This window comes from Sander vitreus, chromosome 8 (assembly GCF_031162955.1).
Source record: "Sander vitreus isolate 19-12246 chromosome 8, sanVit1, whole genome shotgun sequence".
Taxonomy (NCBI): Eukaryota; Metazoa; Chordata; class Actinopteri; order Perciformes; family Percidae; genus Sander; species Sander vitreus.
Genome location: NC_135862.1, coordinates 27219931 through 27245269, shown reverse-complemented (window position 1 = coordinate 27245269; position 25339 = coordinate 27219931). Strand labels below are relative to the sequence as shown.

General features: G+C 38.5%; 1 protein-coding gene across 1 annotated transcript; it reads left to right on the top strand.

Annotated features, from left to right (window-relative positions):
• Positions 1 to 4928: 4928 nt before the first annotated feature.
• Positions 4929 to 23767, top strand: cetp (cholesteryl ester transfer protein, plasma). Its single transcript, XM_078256154.1, has 17 exons — positions 4929 to 5076; positions 6861 to 6975; positions 7059 to 7190; positions 8994 to 9064; positions 9161 to 9248; positions 9359 to 9428; positions 9875 to 9935; positions 10171 to 10262; positions 14355 to 14454; positions 15519 to 15598; positions 15883 to 15933; positions 16022 to 16174; positions 17388 to 17455; positions 19049 to 19091; positions 19566 to 19638; positions 23505 to 23590; positions 23690 to 23767. The coding sequence occupies exons 1-17, from the start codon at positions 4929 to 4931 to the stop codon at positions 23765 to 23767; spliced, it is 1509 nt and encodes a 502-aa protein (XP_078112280.1).
• Positions 23768 to 25339: the final 1572 nt, after the last annotated feature.

Below are 25339 nucleotides of genomic sequence, written 5' to 3'. Positions count from 1 at the left end.
TAGGAAAAGAAGAACGGGACGGTTGGGTTTAGTAAAAGAAGAAAGCGGCAGTTGGGTTTAGGAAACGTGATCACGTGGGACACGATCCCCAGTCTGCTGGGTGAAAGTCCTGTGTTGTTTGACCTATCCACCACCCCAACCAACTTCCCTATGCAGATTTTCGGGCTTACATACTACTTGCTACCGTAGTTGCTCTTAATGCTACGTCATCTTCTCATTGAGAATCATGCTGTGATCACGAAAGATGCTTCCCATTAAAATACATTAGTTTAAAACACGTGCTGACCATTACAAAAAAAACGAGATAAACGTGTTTGTGTACACAAATCAAATAGATTAAATTATGTGACCATTTCATGAACTGCCGTGAGACTGGGTTGTACTATACTATATTTAAAACATTATTAATTAACATAATCAATTATCATCTATATCCCCAGAAGTTCTGGGAGATACAGAGATACAAAATTGCCCTTCAAGTGGCAAAATCCTACTTGACCACAATGTGGCAAACTATGTGGTATAATTTCAAGAATATATTATATTGCGTTTGATCGCAGCTTTAACTTTTAACTGTCCACATTGCCTTGAATTCCGTAATCGCTGATAGCAGCTATGTTTTTGTTTGTCCATCAATGAGAACTGCTTATTGGTGGATGTTGTAGAATGAAGTGTGACACTTGCAATAATGGATGCAATAAATGTTCTTAACTGTAAAGGTCCTTAATGTGTTGATTTATTGCAGATAGGGTTTGAGGACAGTGTTTCTACTGATTTTGATGTAAAAAGTGCAAACATTGTTTGAACTGGCTGAAGATTGGGTTAGGGTTTTGTAATTGTAATTTCCCTTGCGGGATTAATATAGTATGTTAAAAAAAAGAAAAGATAATTTTAACATAAGGCACACATGTCCAATCCAACCAGTGCATTGTGAGCTATTTCACTGGATAAGTGAAAACTTTAATCTGATAGTGTTGCTCAATGATAAGACAAGGGATCACCCTGTCCTGTCAATACACATACATGTATTTACTGCTCTGCAATAACCTAATAGCATGTTGTAACTACTAAACAATGTTTGTAAGTCCACCAGTGCTCACACTAGAAGGTGCTCGAGTTTATGCACACGCACAGAGACTCTTTAAGTCCTCTAGATCATTTACCCACTCTGTTGTTATCTACAGTCTGTCTTTATTCCCCCCCTTTCCGCCCACATATTTTAAGTTCAGGCCAAACCAAAATCATTCATTTGGTAGGTTTGGAGGAGAACAAATAGACTTGTTAGATTTCAAGGGAATCACCACTAGGGAATGAATAGTTCACATTACAGTTAGCTTCTGTACATGTATCTTGTGCACCGTGTGCCAGCACTTGTTTTTCTTTTTTTTCTTTATTGACCCACACTAAAATAAGATACACAATTCTGATAATTAATCAATGCCATTTCCAACCCCCTCCAAACCAATATACAAATCTTAACCAATCCTTTAGCAATGCACCTCTCAAACACTATCAGTCATAAACGTTGCTTTCATTGAACTGTCCCTGTATTTTCATCTTACAGCACAGGTACCATGCAATGTTAATACTGTAGAACAGCACTGAAAGAGAAAGAAGACAATAATTATTAGTTTGCATCAGAAAGAGGAAAAATTCCCCTTCCTGCCTTTTATCTTTTTCCGTTTCCCCCCTTCTTATCCTCATCTTCCGTCTGCATTTTTATAGTGACATTAGTTACTTTTCCACTGCCATCCATGTTTCAGTGTATTCTGTTTTATTATTTTGCTATCTGAAAGCTACCTTTTCCAAAGACCTCCTTGAATGAAAATCAAGTTTTTAGCCATGGCCATATGGTGTTTGTAAATGCCTTAAGACATATCATGAGGGAAATAAGCAGTCAAAGCCACGGCTAAGCATTTCCATGGTGGAACTGCAGTGTACCAATGACAGTCTTGAAACTCCAGATTCAGACAGCCAGGGTTTCATACCAAAGTAACCAATCCCGTCAACTTGCAGCTTGGGCTTTCCATATAATTAGGGTATGCAAGTCTGGGGCTGCATCTTCATGGCCCTTATTTGATAGCTCCTCAAATCCTCGGTCCTCGGCTGAACCAGAAGTTGTTCTGTCCCTCCTTGGTGAAGGCCGTCTCAAAGCTCTTATTTCTGCTCCGAGGAGCGAGCATTAAGGAGGGATCATTGAGGAGCTATAGGCGAGGATACACAAGTGCAACTTCCTGGAAGCTGTGCAGCTAAAGGAGTTGCTAACTCCACCCATACAGCTGACAAATTCATGTAATGCTTCCGAGGAAAGGACTTCTCATCCCTCTAAAACACATTTGCTCATTGCCTCTCTCCTCCCATGATTTCCTTGCGTCTCTTCCGTGCCTCCTTGGTGGGAGGGCCTAAGATGCGAGGAAGGGAGGCAAGTGGAGGACTCGAGGTGGCAATTTAAGGGCTATGAGATGCATGGGTCTGACTGAGGCTGTGACTTAAGCTCTCCGATGTTTCCTCAAAAGGAAAATAGATCAGACGCCGAAACTCCCTGCAGATCGCGATTGTTTCCTCTAAGAGAAAATATACTAGACACTGAAACTGCAAGTCTCGAGCTGGCCGCAGAGCTCCTCACCTCCATCTTTGTGTGTGCTGCTCTTTTACCGTCAACCTATCTTGATGTGCACTGCTATTTTACTTCTGAGTTGGTGTATTTGAAGCAATCCAGTTTTTCATGATTACCGTCTTTGTGACCATAAAAAGGAAGATTGTTTTATTTTTTGAAGATACTCTGCTGAAGTTGTCATGTAATCTCTCAGTGTACATGATTGTGGTGTGAGTGGAATGGCTATATTAGTATGAATCATTGCATTGTTTGTTATGCCAAACCAAAGATCTTTAATTTTATTGCAGTCCCACAACAGATGGAGCAGACTTCCATTAGCAGTACCACATCTAAAACTCTATATTACTGTCCTTTGTCCACTCTCCCTCCGCCCATTTTAGCTGTGACAGGATGTAATATAATCTGTTGAGTATTTTAAATTGTCTTAGCTTGTTTTTGTTGGTTGAGTTTTTTCATATCTTATTCTAAGAACTATCATCCTCTTATCTGTGGAGGTCCCTGATCCATTCCATTGCACAAGTCTTAAATTGGTGTTGGTGCTTTCATTTAATACTGTAAAACATGTTTAACTATATACTGTGTTTATTGAACAAGTTGTGGTTAAAAAGTATGTTTTCAAATGTGTCTGTGCCAATGTCCAGTTTGTCCATGGGAATATTCGATTTAATAGAATGCTGTAGAGTAATTTGTTTTGAATATTTACTTTTTGGGATATTATGTTCATTGATGAATTCATTAAAGATTTGAAAACAATTTTTAGTATGCAATAGAGCTTAATGATTCAGTGCCTTCCATTTATTCTATTTTATCATATTTTTGTTTACTGTTATGTTGATTTGAGGTAGCTGTGTTAATTCCAAGGATCTTTGTACATCATTTTAAGATGTTCGGAAGAGTTTTCATAAAATATATAGACATTTGTGTCAATGTTTAAGCATTGTAATGTATTTTCTTCAATATTTCCAATTTTTGCTTACAGAGGGATGAAATAACTTGCTTACAATCATAGATACTTGCGAAAGAGCCATCACAGTGGAAGCAGAGTAAGTTTAGAAGTGTTATAGAGAGAACAGATTTCTATTCATCACTGAAACATGCCTATTTATTTAATGTTAGCTTTAATTTATATATTTTATATCTTAACTTTTACTTATATTTTCAGCTTATTTTAATTGATATCATCTTATGTTATTTTATAGTATATGTAATTCTAGATTAACTTACATTTAATGTAATATTAGATTTATTAATATTTATTTAAATTGTTCCAGTACTATCGTACATGTATTTTATCACTTTTAGCGCAACCCTGGGCTGTCACAAAGTAATCTCGTTGTGCTACTCAATTACATTAAACTGCTTGAACTTGAATCACTAGCATGTAGGATAAGTTTATACTGTGAGGATTTGGTTTTTTAAAGATACATTTTTGGGCTTTTTCACCTTTAATGTTTGACAGAACAGCTAGTTGAGAAAGGGGAGAGCGAGGGGGAAGACATGCAGGAAATCGTCACAGATCGGATTCAAACCATGGACCTCTGCGTCGTGGCATAAACCTCTCAATACATGTGTGCCTGCTCTACCCACTGAGCCAACCCGGCCACAGTATTTCTGGTTTTTAAAGGCATTATTGCAGGTAGTGATAACCCTTGCCCTACATTTTCATAAATCTAGAAATCTACCAACTGACGTGAAACGTTTCTACATGCAGCATCTGTTCAGTGCTGTTGTATCTTCCTGTCCTCCACTTGCTTTTATTAATATACTGTGCTAGTTTCCTTAAAGCAATCCACACATTGAAAACCCTGGATATGTCCCTGTTTTAACATCAAATGTCTGTACTCAGTGATGATGATTGATTAATGAATAGTTAAAAGCTTGTTTGTGTATCTACCTAAGGTTTTGTAGCACTTGCATCATAGACAAGGTTGTACTTTGACCAGTTCACATTAAGTGGACCTAAAATCTGAGTCAGTGTTTGTCTACCAATTGTCACAAAAGTCACACAAGTTGTCAATCTCTGATTGGACAAAGGACAGGGTTTCCCTAGATAGTTGCAGTACATAGAGTCCTCCCTGACAGTGGACAGAACAAGATTAGTAACCACGGAAAGTCCAAAAACGCTGACTGAAATTTTTTAAATGATGATTACAAATGCATAGGAGCAGAGCAGCTACAGTACATGGGATTTGGAGTCTAAAAGGGAAACCTCAATAAGAAGTATTACACTTACAAACATAAAGTAAACTGCAACCAGTCCATAGGGTAAAAACGTCAACCAACTCACAGAGGTGAAGTATCCAAGTCCAAAATGCCTCAAGATATTTTCTCACCGCTACTGATCCTACTGCTGTCCCTATCTGTGTTTGGGGCATCCCACGCCTGCCTGCAGGACCCTACTTCAGCCTACAGATTCACCGGAGCTGTATGTCGCCTCACCTACCCTGCAGCTCTTGTATGTGAGTGGGATTGTGACCCTGTTTTGCTATTTACCTCCAAAGACTTGCTTCATTCAACTATTTTATCAATTTGATTTAAAGCTATATTGCGCAACTATTTCATATTAACATCTGTTACATTCAAGCCATTGCCAAATGAGTTTACACAATGCTAATTAAGTTTTTCTCAGTATGGCTCTTCTGAAGAGTCCATGTTTTTTTAATCCTCTGCGTCCTCCTTGATTTGACGGGATAAACGACTATACCCGTCACAGAATTATACTCAGTAACAGAAATACAGCATTTTTTTCTGCCACACAGCATAGTTTTTTCCTTCATTGCATGCCGTTTTGCAACACGGTAATCCGGTAGAGACCTTATTTATTAATTTATTTAATCCAGTTTACTACGATAAACTAAATTCTATATGTTAAGAAAAGTGGCTCATGGATCTTTGTAACGCTTATCAGTTCAATTTTCCAAATAAAATTAAAAATAGAAAATTAGAAACGGTAACAATTTCAGTATTATTTTATGCCAAAGTTACTGTGTTTATTATTGTGATGTACTAATACTTATTGTATAATGAGGAAGTACAAAACACTAGCTCTGAGGCCTGTACTACGAAGCGAGATTTGGAGTTAATGAGCCAACTTCAGGTTTAACCCAGGGTTTTCTGTACTACGAAGGTGGATCACTTGTGATTGGGTTCAATCGCCGTGGTAACTTATGCTGAACGCCTAACCTGGTCGGGAGCAGGTTATATTGGAGATCAGAGATCAACCGGTGTAAAAGCACCGCCTACTGACCAATCAATACTCGATTGATAACGGCGTCACCGTTCTTAGAAGATCAGGTGGAGCTCGGTGCGCAGAGAGCGAGAGAGAGGGAGAAAGGGGTGCGCACATAAAAGTTAAAACATTTAGAGACCGACAACCCCGTTAGCATTCCCTGATGTGTATATTTATGAAATATATAGATTGTAATGGGAGGGAATTACATATCGGCACGGCTTCTTGAGCCGTGTGTTGCCAATGCGCACATCAGTTTAAATTTTGTTTTTCTATATTTTATTTGCTCTCACGTTGGCTTCCCACTGCCAGGGTTGCAACTGAAATACTAGGCTAAAGCAACGACAGTTTATGGAAAGTGCACAAGTGTAATTATGGTCAGATCTTGGTCCTGACTGATGGGGAAGTGATATTAATAAGCGTTGTGATTTGCGCATCTACAGCGTCGGCTATTTTTTTGCCAGCTTTCCTTCCTGTTTTAGGAAGCAGCGACTGTATTGCGTGTTGCCTGCAAAACCGTGTCTGTGTTATTCATATTTATGTAGAATTATAATTTCCTCTTCTTATGTAAAATATGCGGCTCTGGTAGATGTTTGCGATTGGTCGTGCTGTGCAAACACCGCCTCTTTTATGTGAACGCGCGCGCCGCTGGATTGGGAAACCCTGGGTAGACTGAACTAGTTGATAACCAGCGTGTACCACTGATACAGCTTATGCGGGACCGCGGGTGTTAGGTTAGGTGAAGCCGGGTAACTGAAAGAAATCCAGGACATGTTGATCTCGCTTCGTAGTACAGGCCTCTGGTGGTGTACAGCTGGACTGGAGTATAACAACATTAGCTGTTCACTAAATATGACGTGTAATCCTGCAGGTTACTTATTTAATTGTTGCTTCTTATATGTATATGGAAGTGTCGATGAATACCCAGTTGCTTAGGTGTGTGATTTCCCATCTGTCTGACATGTATCTGTGCATGTCTTTGACCATATGTCTGGGTTTGTGTGCTACTGGCAGTGAATGAGAAAACCACTAAAGTGATTGAAGCAGCGTTTCAACATGCCAGATATCCCAGTATGAAGGGAGAGAAATCCCTGAGGTTTATAGGCAGAGTCATGTATGGCCTGGACAAGTAAGTGGACACACACAACCATACACAGACTCACACACAAAATGTCATAAAATCATGTAATATTTCTCCATTGACCCACCCAGTTTGGAGATTCACAACCTGTCGATTGGTCGGAGCGCATTTCAACTACGTCCAGGTGAAGGCATTGCTTTGGAAATAAGCAATGTGTCCGCAGTCTTCAGAGGGAACATCCAGTATGGATACGGCAGCTGGCTGTGAGTCAAAGTGTATGTGATCAGCAACAAAATATACTCTGGGCTTATTTCTGCGCTTATTTCTCCTTTGTCAGAGAAAAACAAAATAATCACAAAAAATAGGATATACTATTTTCCACTAAATAAACTGTAATCTGGATCAACAACAATTCATAAACCACATAATCGCCGGAACATCCGTCGTTGCCAGATCTTCCGCCGGGTGTCCTCGCCTTGCAAAACTCCATTGGTTTTCGGGAAACATCAACAAACAAGCAAATCAAGCTAGCAAGCTATTTGCTGAAAATGGCAAGTTTTAAAGAAAATTTGGATCATGCAACAAGTCAGGCCTGCTTGGTTCTTTTCGGAAATGACTGTAAAGATTTACAAAAAAATATGTTTCTCTAATTGGGACGTTATGGGACCGATTGGCAGGGTTTTGCTATGGACAAAATACACACGGCAATACACTGGTAAGAGAAATTTACGTTTAACAATGTATCCAGCTAATTCAAATAGCTCACATTACTGTATTGTGTAAACAGTTAGCTTCATTTAATAATTTATGTGGTGTTTTCTTTTGCGGGGTGAAAATGTTCCACCAAAACAAGTTCCTCCCAAGACCAATTTGCAGGTACACCGTTGCTGTGACCGGAGTTGCCCAAGAAGATTGTGATTGGTTTAAAGAAATGCAAACAACCCAGGCCGTTTTTTTCTCCTATCCAGGAGAGTATATATGGAGGAGCCAGACCTTACTCCGCAGCGCTGTGGAGATAGGTCTGGCAATGCGAGACTACATAAACTGTGGCAGAGTGTTGATAGATAAGACTTGAATGAGACTTGTAATGATAGCCTTGTAATGATGTGACTTGACTAATGTGACTTGTTAATATTAATCCTATTCACTTTATGCTACCCCTCCCAATTTTTCTAGCCATAGATGTATAAGAACAAGGCGCAGCCCCATTTATTCTTATGAGAGTTGCTCAGTGGTGCATGAAGTCATCATGGAGCCAAAAATTACCTGAATGATAGGCACTGCTTCCGCACTGTGCGGCCAATAGAGCAGGCGCACTAGAGACTGTAACTGGCAGAACCAGAACCGGCTACTTTCGGTTTAGCGCTCTGCTAGCTTGAATGGGAATTACATGATTTATACGTGTGGCTCTTCTACATTTGGTCCAAATGTAATTGGACCAAATGGATCAAATTCTGTTAAGTTTGGATCTTTATTGTCCCTCATTGTAATGCATGTTTAGTGAATGTTGTCTAACGCCACATAGTGGAAGTGATCCAAAATTTGCTATACATCATCTCCAGTGCATCGCGCCAGTGCCCCGTCTTTTGGGGAGGTGCTGGAAGCTTTCATTTGTTATTTTTTTATTGTGAGTCCAGAGGTTTTTTGCTAACCCTGCCTTGAGGTGTCCCTAAAGGGGTTGTGGGGGTTACTTTATGACGCCAACCATGACCTTTGATACCCTGACAGACTACTGCTACACTGCTGTGTAACTGACATTTAGCTGGTTTTCCAGCTTTGATTGTTTTCTATTTGTGCTACTGTTACATTATGCTTTAGTGTTCATAATCATCCTGCAATTGTGACTTAAAAGTGGTGAGAGCTCATTGTTGTTGTGTTCAGGCATTGCATATCCTACAGATTACATGTCAGTCAAACAGAAGAGCCACACTGTAACTTATCTCAGTGGATTTCCTTTTGATTAAGCTTGAGTTTCTGTAGGTTGCTCTTTCAGCCATGGTGACATCACTTCCTTTTAAAAGTAAATTGATTTATATTTATTTGCCATTTGTATTCATTTTTCATAGTGTCAGCGTTGCACAATCAACTGACTTTGAAATTGAATCTCAGATTGATCTTGGAATCAACCCCAGACTTTGTAAGTACTTTATGTTGTATGTGTACGCAGGGATTGAGCCTTGATAGAAACTGCATTAAGAAAAGTTATGTTATTTCTATCTGTCTCCTCTGCCAGACTGTGGAGAAGGGAAGATAGCAGCAGACACATCAGACTGTTATCTTAATTTTCACAAGCTCCGTCTGCATCTGCAAGGCGACAAAGAGTAAGTTACAAAACTGAAGCCTGATGAGCTGTCAACAGCAGGACAGAAAGAAGCATCTGCATTACATAACCAGTGTCTGACTCTGCTGTATGTTTGCTGCTGTTGGTCAGACCAAACTGGCTAAAGAAGCTCTTCACTGACTTCATCACCTTCACTGTCAAACTGGTCATAAAGGGACAGGTGAGAGCAACAGAAACAGAACTAACCTTTCATTCATCTCTTTTTCTTTGCCTGGCAATAAGAGTACATGTTGACTTAATCACAACAAACTGATAGTTAGCATGTTCATGTCTGCTTAGTCAAAGTAAAGGTAATACTGTTGAGCCGTTTTCACAGGTGCTGACATTAGGTCCCGACATAGTCACATGTAGCAACAGAAGAGTCAGATGTCGTTCTAACTTACTAGAAATACTCTATTATTGGGGATTCAATTATTTAATTGTGCAGCTCTTCTAGACTTTCCAAATGTTATCAGACTGGAAGGATCAAATTCTGAAAGAGAAACAAGTCATTTCGAGGGGGTTGTGATGCTCAAAAAAATGTATAAACCAATTTACAGCCATCTCTTTCGTCATGTTAGTCTATGGAAAAAAATGAAAGGGGCTTATGCCTTCTCTCAAATGCAGATTTGTAAGGAGATCAACAAGGTGGCAAATATACTGGCTGACTTCATACAAGACACAGCAGGTGTGTGCACGTGTGTGTGTGTGTGTGTGTGTGTGTGTGTGTGTGTGTGTGTGTGTGTACAGAATAGAGAGACAGAACAAGTGACTCCGGTCATATCTTTAAAGCACATTGGTTATCTGTGTCCGTATATTTGACAGTTTGTGTAAATCCATAAAATAAGTAAATGAATCTGATATGTATAAGTGTTTTTTTTTATCTGGAATGTATCTAAATATTAGTGTTTGTGTGCTTACAGAGCAGTTCCTCAGTGATGGAGACATCAGTGTGGACATTGGTGTAACTGCTGCTCCTGTCATCACTGCTAACTACATAGAATCATACCACAAGGTAAATAATACCTGTATATCCAGTCTAATACACACCATATTCTTTAAATTGTGTTCATAAGCGATTGTCTTGCATTGCTAAAAAGCAGAGATGTTCGCAAGTCATTTTTTGGAAGTCCAAGTCGAGTCTCAAATCTTTGAGCTCGAGTCCAAGTCAAGTCTCAAGTCTTTGAGGGGCAAGTTCAAGTCTCAAGTCTTTTGCCACGAGTCCATGTCAAGTCTCAAGTCTCTGGCCACCTGATCTGTCCCTAACACTGTATTGTTAAATCTTATGAATTCAAAGCATGTCCTGTCATCCATACAGTACAGTATCAAAATCAGTTGTGGGATAACTTTCTGGGGTCTATTTAACACATCTCTCTAGCCCTCGGACCTGGTGAAATATTAACCTAAGTCTGTCACATCATATGGATACAACTATAAAGATACAATGTGCCTGTTCCCAGCATTAGCACAACACTTTGCTTAGCTTGTTACCTGTTGTGATATATGCTAAATGTAACGTCTCTTTCACTTAAAAAAATGTCTAATGTCGAAGTGGAAATCAAGAGAATAGTGGCAGCGCCACACCAGTTACAGAACAACATGCATCTCTGTGTCAGTCCAAATTACACACAATAAGCCTCATGTTATACGAGCAGGACTAAATTATGTTTTGGGGAAATATTAGATTCCAGACCACTTTTACAGTCTATAGGCCTTAGGTTAGGAGAGATGCGCTATAGCACAGCCAGGTATGGTGCGTAATGGAGATTCCAAAGCGCTCTTCTTTTGGTCAGAACCAAGGAGAACGATCGCGGATAGGTCCTTTGCACCAAAACTTTTTACAATGCAACAACATATTTAAAGAGCATCAAGCTATTACAATCTTTATTATGTAAGCACATATAATATATATAACATAACGGTATATTAGTCATTAGTCATTAGTCATTTGTATTAGGTTAAAGAGTGATTTGATTACGTTTTTAATTTAAGGCCCACCCACAATTGGTCTGGCCCATCCAAAATTGGAATCCTGGCGCTGTGCCTGGTTTGCGTTTCATATCTGGCAACCCGTGTGTCAAAATGGACAGTGGCCGAAAACAAAAGCAGACGTTCCAGATTGGAATAGAAATTTTAAAGGAGAACACACTGGCTTTAGTATTTTTGCCAAATAAGAAAGTATTTCAACTTAGCATTAGAGTTTAGATTCTCTGCCTGAGCCCGAGCCCGAACTTGACCCAACCCGACCCACGCGGCCGATATTTCCCGCCACTATCCTTGGGCCGGGCCCTTGATCAAGCATTTGTGTTTTTGTAATCATTAATTTATTAGCCTAATTGGGTGGGGAGAAAGCTATGCCATAATCCTCCACTAGCACGTATCACACCGGGCCTGCTGTCCTGTATTGTGTAGCTTATACATGCAACATGGAGCTTGAAGATGTAAAGAAAAAAAGAAAAACAGGAGAATTAACTTTGAGCAAGTTTGGAGGAAAGTCGGAGGTATGGAACCATTTTAAACAAGTTGTAGGCAGTGACAGAATATGTGTTGGCTTTGTCAAGTGCATTTAGTGCGGCACGCTGCTCGCTTGAAGATGATAGTCAGCCTTCAATGTCCTCTTTTGTTACTTCTCCAAGCATACCCCTTCTAAACAGATTTCTGCAGTTCAAATAACTAGGAATTGTAGTTGAGAACATCAGAACGGCCCACGTATTAAAACATTTCGGGTTTAAATCGGGCTCGGGCTCATAATTACAGTTAATGTGTCGGGCCGGGCTGGGACACAACGTGCACGGGCTCAGGTAGGGTCGGGCTTGATTTTTTGTGCCCTATCTAAGCTTTACTTAGCATGTTTCCTTAATATCTGATGACATATGTTCATTTTATGATTTAATACAGTAATTATATAACATATTTCTCCGTTAATATTTCATTTCATAATTATTGTTTAAAGCTACATTGTGTAAGAATTTCTCCCATCTAGCAGTGAAATTGTATATGATAACCAACTGAATATTACTTACTAGCCCTTCCCATTCCGAGCATGTTTTAACTCCTACGGTGGCCGAACCCGAAATTAGCTCTTAGTAGCTCCATCGTTTATACTCAGCTGTTCTAGCTGTAGCCTAGTCTGTGTTACAACTACATGACGTGATTCTGCCAGGGAAATCACAACGTTATGCACAACCATGCTATAGTTAGCCAAACAACTATAAAACTTTGAATTTACACAAATAGGCTGAATTACCTGTCGAGAAGAAAGAAGGCAACTTCAGTGTCCCTTTTTAAAATCCTTGCTCCTCATAAGCTCTTTCCATCTTGAAAAAGCTTACAATTTTCATTCATTTATTGGTTTATTATTATTATTATTATTATTATTATTATTATTTAAAAAAGGGACAGTGCACAATAAGTGTATTGCACCAGATATATCACAATGCTAATTTCGATTTGTTGTCCCTGGGGGTGTATACAGTACAATATAACAATATTAAAAATATTATTCCACATAACACTAATTAGTATACTTGTAGGACAGACCAATGCGTATACAATACATTCAGTGAGGCATCATTAGACCTTAATGACAACTACATTATTTTTTAGTTCAAACTAACCAAAACTCATGCACTCTCTAATATTTGTGGGGTAAGCATTCCACTGTTTGTTGCTGTAACTGAAAAAGCATTTAGAGCACATTTTGTTGAGCAATGTTTTATATAACAGTATATAACAGACTCCCCTTGTTTATGACCTTGTTTGTTTTATTTCACCACGAGCTGTTGTAATAAATTGTTTAAGTGGTGGGGGAGCTAAACCATACAGTATATTTCAAAGTAAACACACAATGGTCATAAAAAAAGCCCAATAATTTGTCTTTTTCAATTGCAATAGTGGTATGAGTTTGTTTTCTTTTGTCCAGTGCTTTAAGAGGTTGTTTAAAGGCTAAGCCTGACCTAGCATACAGAAAAAATTATTGATTTAACATAACACTTCTACTGCATACTACTGAACAGTGCAGTATGCAGTAGGTACTACATACTGCATTCGTCGGTTGTACTGTATGTAGTAGGCAGTCCTGAATACAGCCAAAGTGTAGAGTGCAGGATAAGTATTTCAAAATGAAACAGGAAATAATAACTAAGAACTAGAAACAAGAAAAACACTAGACCTGCAAGCACGGGTCCTGACTTTGAATGAAGTGTGTTACAATGATAAAATTAGTGTTTATTTAATTTGAGTCTGGTGGATAGGCTTTTTCATGTTAAACAAAAATTATCTTACTCTTCAACCAAAATATCGACTTCTGAAGGGATATTTTTACATACTGTTGTCAGAAACTTAGAATAGTAATCTGAGGATGTCAGTGGCAAAACAAGCACTTTTAGTGGAAATAAATTGAAGTTGCGCAATTGCCCATTAACGGCCCATTGCAGCTTGTTACGCTGCTGCCAACTGCAGCGGTATTGCTTAATATTGGAGAAATAATAAAGACAAAATCATGGTTAAAAGGTTAAAAAAAACAAAGAAACTAAGTTCCATTTAATAGGAGTAATTGATGCCAATATACACTTCCTGTAAAATAGCACCACCTAGTGGATGATTGATGTCAACACACAGCCTTAGTGGAGCATGGGGAACAACTGAGTCTGGGTTTTCTGGTTAATTGGAGTAATTGTTGCTAATATACTTATACTAGTATAGTACTACTATACTAATATTACTTCCTGTTTTGAAAGCAACCTACAGGAAGTTGTTCCTCCATAACTTGCAGATTTTTTCAGATTATCATAATTCTTTTGATAACTTTTGATCGAAATTGTCAACTTTGTCAAACACTGATAATACACAGTAGTTTATGGAGTTGGCTGTAATACATCATATACATTGGAATTTAGCTCTTGGTCAGCTCCCTGCCCACCCCTAATCATTTTTATACAGTTCCTTCTGAATCATACATGGATAGCAGTAGCATTCAGAGTTTAACGGTTCACATTGAGGTGTACATGTAGATAAGAATCACTTTGTTTTAGGTGTAAAATCTCATATTGTTGTCTCTCTGTTCATCCTTCGCCTTATCTTTCCTTTTTTTTTATAAATATCCCAGGGGCTGACCAACTACAATAATGCTTCCGCTGTCATCAATGACTCTGTTTTCCACCCCAAGCAGCTGACGGAAAACATGATGCTTTACTTTTGGGTCTCAGGTCAGTAGTTGGCTTAAATTCAAAAGTGCAGGTACATTAGAAAGGAAAGGAACAATAAAGGAAGTATCCAATGTGAAATGTCCCGATGTTCTTGTTGGTTTTAGGACTTAGATTCTAGGTGTGATGTTGGTGTGAAAGTTGGTCATTACATTTCTCAAGACTAGAATCTACAGCATCAAAAGTAATCTCTTGCCATTTAGATTTTGATATATGATGTATCTGTTTAGTCAGGTGTAGTATTTACACCCAGTCTGTCCTTTATGTAGTGAGTTGGATAGTGAGGTTAGGATGGAGGATGGCTGTGAAGGGAACTTTTATCCACACTTTGAATTTAGTGAAAGACCTGCAATTAACTTTTGCACTTTTATTAACCATAACCTTAATCTTTCCCTAACCTTTTACATACCATAGTTGATATGTGCAGATATATTTAGAAAGCAAGAATTAAATAAAGTTTGTCACTGAATGCAATTTCAGGTTTTGAAGAATCATCTAATTTTGTTGTCCTCGTCTAAGGTTGGTGTAGTTATTGATATTATTGTAGACAGCAACTTTTAGTTTTCCCTGAGAATCTTTGTGCGGTAAAATTATGTAGAAACTTGATTTTCTAGCTATCTCTTGTGTAAGGCAGTTTTCACATGTATTTGTTTTCTAGCTGTTATGAGTGGTAAAACATTTATAGTAATCTAATCTAGTAATTTAAGTAAATATATATCTAAATTACTTCACGCTTCTCTCTTTCTGTCTCATAGCCATCTGGTCTGCCCAAACTTTCTACCTGTTAAAGGGGAATTTCTTCTTGCCTCTGTTGCTCATGGGAGAATGTTATGTCTCTGAAAATGCTAGGATGTAGTCTAGACCTGTTCTATATCATTAGATATATTCTGTTCTATATAAAATTTAATTGAATTGAATTCTCCAGTATGGTCAAAGAGCAGCAGCTCATGAACAGCAGGGTAGCCCAGTGTCTCAGTTATAAAGATTATCTCCTCTCTTTGTGAGTTACAGGTGTATTTCTACTAAACATCTTGTTTAGTACAGCTATAACTTGTGTTTAACCCCAGACCAAGTCTTCAACCCCATGCTTACTGCTGCCCACCAAGATGGCCGTTTCCAACTCTACATCTCTGGAGCAGAGCTAACTGTAAGCACATCACTTTCAAACATGTACAGTAAAAAATCCAGGTGAGGCACATTTAACATCACATGGATGTGGTATCTTATTGATAAAATTGGCTTTGATGGTAGCTTACTTACTGCTTTTTGGAACCTGAGTAATATTCTTATTGGTTTTGCTTATGCAAAAAAATACTACAAACATAAAATATGCTATGTGCCTGTACATCTTAGCTAACCAGGTCATCTGGTCACAGATGTTTCAACTGTTGCAGTTTATTCTCTTGTTTATATTGATTAATGTGATTTCAGGAACTTTTCAAGACAAATCTCTCCAGTGCCATGCCTGAATTTATTAGAAAGGTAACACTTCTCATCCCTGCACACTCCCAAATGCAAACATATACACCTTTATTAGGTGAGACATATTATTTTGCGTTTGTGTGTTCAGTGTCTGCTGGAATCAGGTTCTCCAGAGCTAAGAGTCTGGAGTTCATCTGTTCCCTACCTGAACACCTCCACCTTGGGTACGACTGTCTGGGGGAAGGCCTCTGGGCAGCTCCACTGTGGGAGTCAAGGCACACCAACACTCTCCTTTCAAACGGTATTTTGCTACTTTTTTTGTGACAGGACATTTTCAGACATCTGATAGAAAGTTAAAGAAAACAGAATTTTTATGAGTTGAGTGTTGATGCTGTTTTGATGCATCCCACACTACTAAAAGACATTTTTCCTGCACACCACTGTACTGCTCTATGGTGTCGTGTGGTACAGTGATTCCCAATCAGGGGTAGTTGTACCACAAGAGGTGCTTTTCCAGTTTCCATGGAGTAAGCAGCTCATTCATTTGAAAAATAGAAATAATTATTACATCCATCCATCCATCCATCCATCCATCCATCCATCCATCCATCCATCCATACATACATACATACATGATTTTTAAAGGGATATCCATCCCATTATATCCATATATTTGTGTTCTATTCAAGGAAAAGGTCAAGGTAAACTTTATTATCTCAAAATACTGAAATGTGTGGTCAAGGTGCACTTACTATATATTCTGTTAATACAATGCATATATCTATATCTATATTATTCTTACTACTAGTATAATGTCACTGCTACCACATTGCACATTTCTGTACATGTTGTTCATACATTGTTCATATTACATAGTTTCAGTGTTCTGGATGAGGCCTTTATTATAATAATAATAATAATAATTATTATTATTATAATTTATTATAATAAATAGGCATTTTTTGTTGTTATTTAGTACAAGAACAAAATGGTTTAAAAGCAGACCAAGGTACTTAGAATGCCATTAATGTGTTATCAATATGTTTGATGCACATATGTGAATGTGCTGTGTTTGGAAAGCATTTCATACAGTCAAAATGGCGACATCTGCCAGGCAACCCTTGGTATTGCATTTGTAAGGAATGATAAAATGAAATACCACAATACCACTGAGATAGAATATAAGTGTGTTCTAATAAAAGAGTGAAACAATTGTTATTTCCCTTGCGGGATCAATACAGTATAAATTATTTATTATAAGAGGTCACAATTATACAAACTTTACAGTCTACAGCTTTGCTTTCAAATTCTGAGGCAGATTGACATGCACATCCCATATTAAAATCTGACGCAAAACCTTTCTGATGTGAATGCAACAAAGCAAGGCATATAGTAGAGTATTTTTACATCTTGGCATGTTACGTGACTACATAATGTGATTAGATAGTTGTAAATGTTGTGATGATTTCACTGTGTTTGAGTGACATTTTTATTGTTTGTTTTTTTATATTTAGGATGTGGCCGTGGATGTCACAGTTTCCTATGCTGACAAAAAACTTTTCCTGCATGGTAACCCGTCAGAGTAAGACATTTCTTGTAGATTTTTACAAGACTTAGGGGCTTTGAACGACTTTCATGCAGAGTTTAGGCTGCAAATGAATTTATTATAACTTATATATATATATATATATAGTTATATTTTGGGGTTTCATGAAAGCACCCACACATTTTTGCATTAATCAGTCAGAAAGCTGTTGGTTCTACAATAACATAGATAGATGGAGAACTTGCTTCCGTACATACAGTCACACTAAATGTGTCAGTATGCTCAAAACAAACCATTTCATACAGTCGGACTCAGAAAGTTGTTACAAATGGCCTCACTCGAAGGTGCGCTATAAAGCCTGCGGTCATGGAGAGGGCAAAAGGTGATATGTGTTCTAATGTAGATAATGGCGCACATTTCCCCAAAGGCATTAATGGTGTTGCACTTGATTGTACACACGACTAAGGTCTGGTAGAGAGCTTGGAAGATAAGTTTAAACACTGTTTACGTTCTCACCTGCAGACCTTCCAATTATTTTCACCACAATATCAAATCCAATTCTTATTTGTTTTGCTGGATGACATTCAGCAGAAAATGTTCTACTCACATCGCTCTTATCATTTCAGACATATTTCCGTTTTGCTTTCATTAGCTCCACCCTAGCAGAATTCTTCCATTTTGTATTTTGCGCAAGGTTTTTGCTAGAGGATTTATCAGATTAGTTTCATTTTTGGTTGGTATAATCATACGACTAATGTGACCCTAAATTGTGAAGGAAGAGTCGATAGCTCGGACATTATATCATAGGTCATGTGACAACATATACATGAAACTTTTTTAAAACTCCTCCTAGAAGCCTTAACAGATCCTTCTCAAATCTGATGAACAGTAGGTGGCACCTTGTATGGCAGCCTCTGCCACCAGTGTATGAATGTGTCTGTGAATGGTGCCTGCACTGTGTAAAGCGCTTTGTAGTGCTCTTTTGCTTTTTTTTGTGACCCTATACGTCGGGCCCTTACAAAAACCATTTTATGACAGGAAGTGCTTAATAAAATTGCAATACATCATTTCCAGTGCCACACACTCCACGCAGGAAATAACGTGTTACTAATGCAGTGTCAGATGGTCAAGGAAAGGCACAGTTTGCATGTTCCTTGCTGCTTGCAGCTTTATTTATTATTATTACTGTTTTAATGCACAAAGTGAAAGAAATTATGGGATTAAATTTCACTGGAATTGTATTTTAAATAAGATTTAATTTGACAAATGAATTGATAGATTGAGCTAAATTAGGCATAAATAAACAGCAATGTTATTATTTATACACAAATATATCTACATACTGTAGATAAAAATAAAACTGAACTCACGGGCATTTAAGATATGTATCATTGATGACTGATTCAACAACATCAGGATGTCAGGAGAATGGCGAAAACACAAATTTTACGTATTTATGTCAGCCCCGTCATTTGTGTTTCCCAGCACAAATTTGCATCCGTTCGGATCTCTGCATAGACTTTGTATGGAATTGCTGCACAAAATATTTGCTTTATGTTTGGTGTGAACACACCATAAGTCCATGTCCTGTGCTTGGTGTGTGTGATGGTGATTCTTCTTCCTCTCTAGGATCTTTGTACTGCAAGCTGAGCTGCCCTTACAACATCAACCAGTAAGAGCTATTTTCAGTTGATCTCACTAACCAAAATGTTCTTATGTGGAAAATACTATAGTTAAAACTGCATATGAAATTATTTGAGAAATTTGACATGATAGTGATGCAGATCAATTCTAGCTTAAATACAGCTAGAGCCACAGGACATGGAGGAAAATATTTAAGATGGGAGATGACAAAGACATGCTTTTGCTTTCTTTGACTTCGGCTATGACACGTGTATGATAAACAATATATGTCTGTTATGTGTAATCCCTAAAGTAAAAATGACACATATTGTAGTACATGATCATTCTTCTGATACCAATTAATAATAAGAAAGGAAACACAAAGATTTTACAAGAGAACACAAAAGCAAGTATTTTTCTCCCATTTCATTAATTTTTTGTCCATGTTGCTAGTTGGAACTATGCTGTTGTTTGAATGTTTGATTGGACTTGTTCAATCACCAATCAGTCTCTCTTTTTCCAGCTGCTAGATGAGGCACAACTGGAGTTCATAAGAGAAGCTGTGGCGAAGATAGGCATTCCCAAGGTCCTGTCTGGTAAGGAAAAAAAAATTACACACACAATAAAGTGAAACCTGGCTTAAACCTCAACCTGTTGACCCCACCATCAGAACTGGCCATCGGCAACTTTTTTATATATAGGCTATACAAATAAATTGTCTTTACAGGCCGACAGCACAGAGGACGGGTTTTTATCGCTTGCACGATTTCACTATGGTTATGATAATAATAATAATATTAATAATGATACATATTAAGCATTTGGCAGTTGTCGGGAACGGCCGACCAACCCAATCAGAAGTTACTCAAATTGGGACATTCAGTCAAAATCAAGCACGTCACCTTCAAACAGGATCTCCGTTTGCAGGGTTCAGGCTGTACTGGACCCTCCCGGTGATCATGCTGCTCTGGGGGACCGGCTGACTGCAGAGAGCTCGGCCTGAGCTCTGACCGCTGTCTGTCCACACGGCTGTCTGACGGCATCAGTATTAAATTGAGACTGATTGAGAGTTTCATTACCGGTTAAAAATGTCTCATTGTCGCGTTAAATAATAGTCTAATTCGGTGTTTTGGTACAGTTGGTTTAAACACCTGATGCGAAGTGTCGGCCTATAGGAGTACACATGAAAACCCTGAACAAGCAGCGTCGCTCTGCTCCATCTTTCTGCTGTGCCTCATTCACATAGTGTTTAGTTTTACACTATGTAGGTTAAACTCTGGAATTAATCCGCGATTCACATGTATGCATGAACTGTGGTGGTCCATTACACTGTAGTCTCAACATCACTGATCGTTTTTGATCAATAGAATATAGAAAACATAACACTTCACAATGTTTTATATCCATAACATGATTGTGTTATTGTACAATTTAGCAGTAAAAGCAGTAGCCTCTGTAAGTCAATCCTACATTTTTCAACTTGGGAGCAAAACGTGCTCCTTGGGGAAAAAAAGTGACCATAAAGCCCTGTTCATGCTAATTAAACAACTGGACTTTGGGGTCAAGTGTTGTTGTAGCTGGCCCATGTCGCAGATGTGAAAGCTCCCTTACTGGAATACTGAATATAATAATATTCCATTATATTTTGTATTTTAAATTGTTATCTGCCACAAGAATTTTGTGATTTCCTTGCCATAAATATAGACGTTTTTACCATAAATTGGTTCCCAAAAATTTATCAGAATGCAGGAATTGAAGTCTTTTACCCTCAAAACTTCCTGGGGGAGACCAGATCCCCCCTGCTTTATGTGTTCCCCCAAAGGCCAATTCTGAGCAAGGAAAAACCCTGAAGTATAATCACAGACAGCCATAAAAACATGAGTGCATGCAGAGTTAGAGACTTAAAACAGATGAAAAGATGGAGAACCAGACAGACAATATGTAGAGTATCAACAGAGAGAAACATGGACAATCAAATAGACAGAAGTGACAACAAAGAGCAACATACTGTAGAGAATGACAGTAACAGCATACAAACAGACAGTATGTGTACATTTGTTATAAACGTGTGCTCTTTAAAAAGTAGTAAGCATTGTTTGCCAGTTACTTACATTAAATGTTTAAAAATCTGTTACATAAGGTACTGCTTATATTATTTCACCATCTGTACACAAATGTAATTAGTGAATGCACGTGTCCGTGGGTGGGGCTGCATGGTAATGTGGGCTGGTGTGACTACAGTGCCAGGGCTGAATTTTGGTCCTAGTCCGCCCCTGATGATGAGCTTGATCTGCTAGATTGCCTTTAAACAAATGGTTCTTGCAGCTGATTTCACCATGGAAGGCTCCTCCTCAAATGTATTCATGTTAAATTGTTGGCTGTTCCAAATTCAGTAGAAACATTAAAGTTATTGTTTTGCTATAGCAGTAGTAGTTATGATGTTACAAAACATTTATATGAGCAATCATAATCAACAACATTGCTAACTTGACCTGAAAATACCCTTAACTTGGAGAATCAACTTATAGCAGCGTCATAATGTACCTTCAGGAGATGAAAGTGGAACCTATAATGGCTGCATGTTGTGTTATGTTTTATTTAATTCCAGTTGTGGAAATAGGTAGATGCAGAATGTAGGTAGCCAAATGAGTCGCCGAAAAAAATTGGCATACTGCATCAAGCATTAACACTTAAGTTAGCAGTTAGCTATGAAGGGTTAAAGGAGTAATATGTAATACTGACAGCTATCGTTTAAAATGGGTACTACAGTCCAAATTCAAAATACTGGAGAGAGTTGTCTCCTCCCGGCCCCTTCTCCCCCATACCGAAGCTCACACAGTTTGCCAGGTTGAAAAAAGCTGAACCCAACATCACACAACATCAACGTTAGCTAGATGCTGGCTAGTGGTGTAATCTGTGGTCCGTACAGATCAACACTCGCGTCTGTCTCTATCTTTCAAATGCATCTCCAACATTTACCTGATATGATATGATCTGTAGCCATGCAAATGTTTAGAAAGAAGAAAAGTTTTTTTTAGATTGGGTATAATCTAACTCAATAAATAGCTAAAAAACAGTAAACACAGCAGTTATTGCACAGAGTCCGATTGCACTAAGGGGGTAAGGGATGTGTCTTTGTTTTGTTTTTTTGTGTGGCTCAAGCCCCCAGGAACAGCGCCATGTCTTAAAGCAACCATGGGCTTAGCGGCCAACGGTGGAACTGCACCCCTCTGGACCAGAAAGACTTTTCCCATAGACTTTGCATGGCGAAAGAAACTTTTTTTTGGGGTACATCAACTTACCACCCCGAAAAGGGTCTTTGTTTAAAACATCACGTTTTTAACATTTTTAACTTCCACTAGTAGCCAAATCCAGAGTTATTAAACTAGGCATGATGAACGCGCATAAGGACAAGAGCAGACCTGCGGGACTGCGCCCGCCCATGTCGCCCTGCACTGCGCATGCTCAACTGTTCCCCTGAGGTCCTGTAGCTGTAATAATCAATGGATATAGCTAATGGTTGTAATTCGCCATGTGTTCTATTAATACATCCATGGTATTATCTTATGATACATCCGAGGGATGTATGGATGTATGTATGTATGCTGTAAAGCCTGTAACGTGGATGTAACGTCATTAGCATTTCCAAAACTGCCGGGGCTATCGGCTAGTAGCTAACATCAGCGGTAGCTAGCATGGATGTATTAACAGAAGCTCTGTTCACAAAACTGCAGGCTAAGTAGCTAGTGCTAGCTAGTAGCTAGCTAGTAGCACAATATAATGATTACATCTCCTTGGTTCTCTAAATACATCCATCGTTTATTTAGATTAGCATGTAAACGATCAGGAACAATGAAAACACGTTTAACGTTAGTGAATATTTTATACAATGAAACAGCGAGTCCATGAGTTCGCCACGTATACCATGGATGTATTAAGAGAACGAACTATACTACTTGAGACACGAGAGAGAAGCTCATGAACGAGCATGTTGCTACCGGTTCCTACGACAACACAAACAAACTGTTGCTAGTGCGCATGTCCATCGTGATGTCATGGGCCAGTCAACGCGGAAGTTCCGAGCTCCACGATTGCTTTAAGCGCTTTTGAGCACTCTGATTGGAATGAATGGGGCTTCCCGCCAAACTGTAACCAGTTCTCTTAATACATCCATGGTGTGGATGTGTGTGTGATTTCTGTAATATGGTATCTGATGACATATCATGGTCATTTTATGAATGAATACAGTAAATATTTTACATATTTCTCCTTAAAAGTTAGGGTCAGGTTAAAAGAAAGGGGTTTGGGTTGACGTGTTGTAGCAGGGTTCAAATTACCAACTGTGTAGTTGTTCAGTGGCTACATTCAAGCATCTACTTTCAAGCATCTACCGTGAAAAAGGGGTAAAGTGGTGTGTTATATAATGTGGTTTTCTGTAATACTTTTGTGGCGTGTGTTCCAGTTCTTGAGATTGAGCTAACCAGGCTGTTGGACAAACAGGGGACTAACCTATTTGACATCATTAACCCAGGGGTGCTTCCACAAGATGTAAGTTTTCTCTTGACTTTTTTTCTTCTTATTATGTGCCTCTATTTGTTGTACTTCTTAGTCACATTGCTGTCTCACCCCCCCCCCCCCATGCTGCAGGGCTTTGTGGTGATTCAGATGGATTTTGGTTTCCCTCATCACCTCCTGGTTGAGTTCCTCAGGAAGACACTACAGTAAATGAGCACCCATAAGCAATTTGGGCCAGATTTGGTGTTGCTTGCAAAGAAATTGTACCTCTCAAAATAATTATCAACATGTTAAGCCATATAAAACATGCTTCTGTTGCATACTAGTAGCACATTTTGATTTTTATATTTATACTACTGTCAATCGATTAAAAAGTGTAATCAAGTTAATCACAGTCACGGGCTGTGATTAATCACAATTAATTAATCCATTTACTTGTAAACAAGCAGTGTTGAAATAAATAAATGCATGACAAACTGGTTTAAATAAACATATTCTTCAGTTGTATTATCTCAACCATTAACATTTATTAAACAAGTGTTCAATAACAATCTTAATTTGTTGAGGCATCCATATGAACTGCAGACATATTTAGGAGTAACCAACAACTGTTACAAAGTAATGTGGGCTACAAAGCCACAAATAGCTTACGATTTTGCCTTTACTTAGTTGATTATGATTATGATACAACACAGGACAAAGATTTTAGGCAAATCTAAATGTTTTTATTTACTAACTAGAACAATATAAAACAATGTAACGGTATAAAAATAATAAAATAATATAACAAAATATAAATATAACAAAGTCAACAACACAACCAAAAATACCTTCCATTACACACAGATATCTGTGAAAAATAAAGTCAGTTGTGCAAAATAAGTAAACAAAAGCCACAATGTATAAATATGAATATAACAATATAAAAAACACAACAAAAAATACACTGCACACAGATATTTGTGAAAAATAAAGTCAGTAGTAAAGTAACAAAGTCAGTTGTGCAAAATAAGTAAACAAAAGCCACAATGTATGAATATGAATATAACAACATAAACAACACACAACACACTGACTGTCCGCTCTCCGCCTCTGGCAGAGCAGGGAGGGGGAGGGGGCAGAGAGAGAGAGAGAGAGAGAGAGAGAGAGAGAGAGAGAGGTGCGCTGTTTGCACTCTGCGCACAGACTTGGAGAGACGCTGTGCTCGCATGAACTCGGAGAGAAACTGCAACAAAAGTATCGATCTCATCACGACAGTATCGATCCGAGGGTTCCGAGGGTCTCTACATTCTTGGTTGAAGATAATTACTTCAAACAGATGTGCATCATGCCTCGGGTCAAACAATCATACAGTCTAGTCTTCTTTCAATCAGTTGCTCAGGCAGACTAGCTTGTTAAGATTCTCAGATGATAGAGCTGACCTCTTCTTCTGCAGAATTTTGCCTGCCAAAGAGAACAGTCCCTCACATTGCACTGTTGAGGGAGGTGTAGCCAAGTACCTTTTTTCAATATGGGCCAGCTTACCATATGCACCTGCTTGTGATGTCCATGTCCAGTGGTCTCGAGTAAGTGCAATAAAAGTACCTTCTGACAACTGCCTCACTTTCGTAGCTTTTTCAGCGTCATACAGTTCATGTATTCTCATAACAATAGTTCCCTTCAAAGGTAGCTTGTATGATGGATTGCCTGTGGCGATGATGTCTTGAAGCCCCAGGTTCTGAACTATGTTGAGCCTGCAGTCTGTCGCGACACATTTAGCGGTTGTAGTAGTTAGCATTGTTG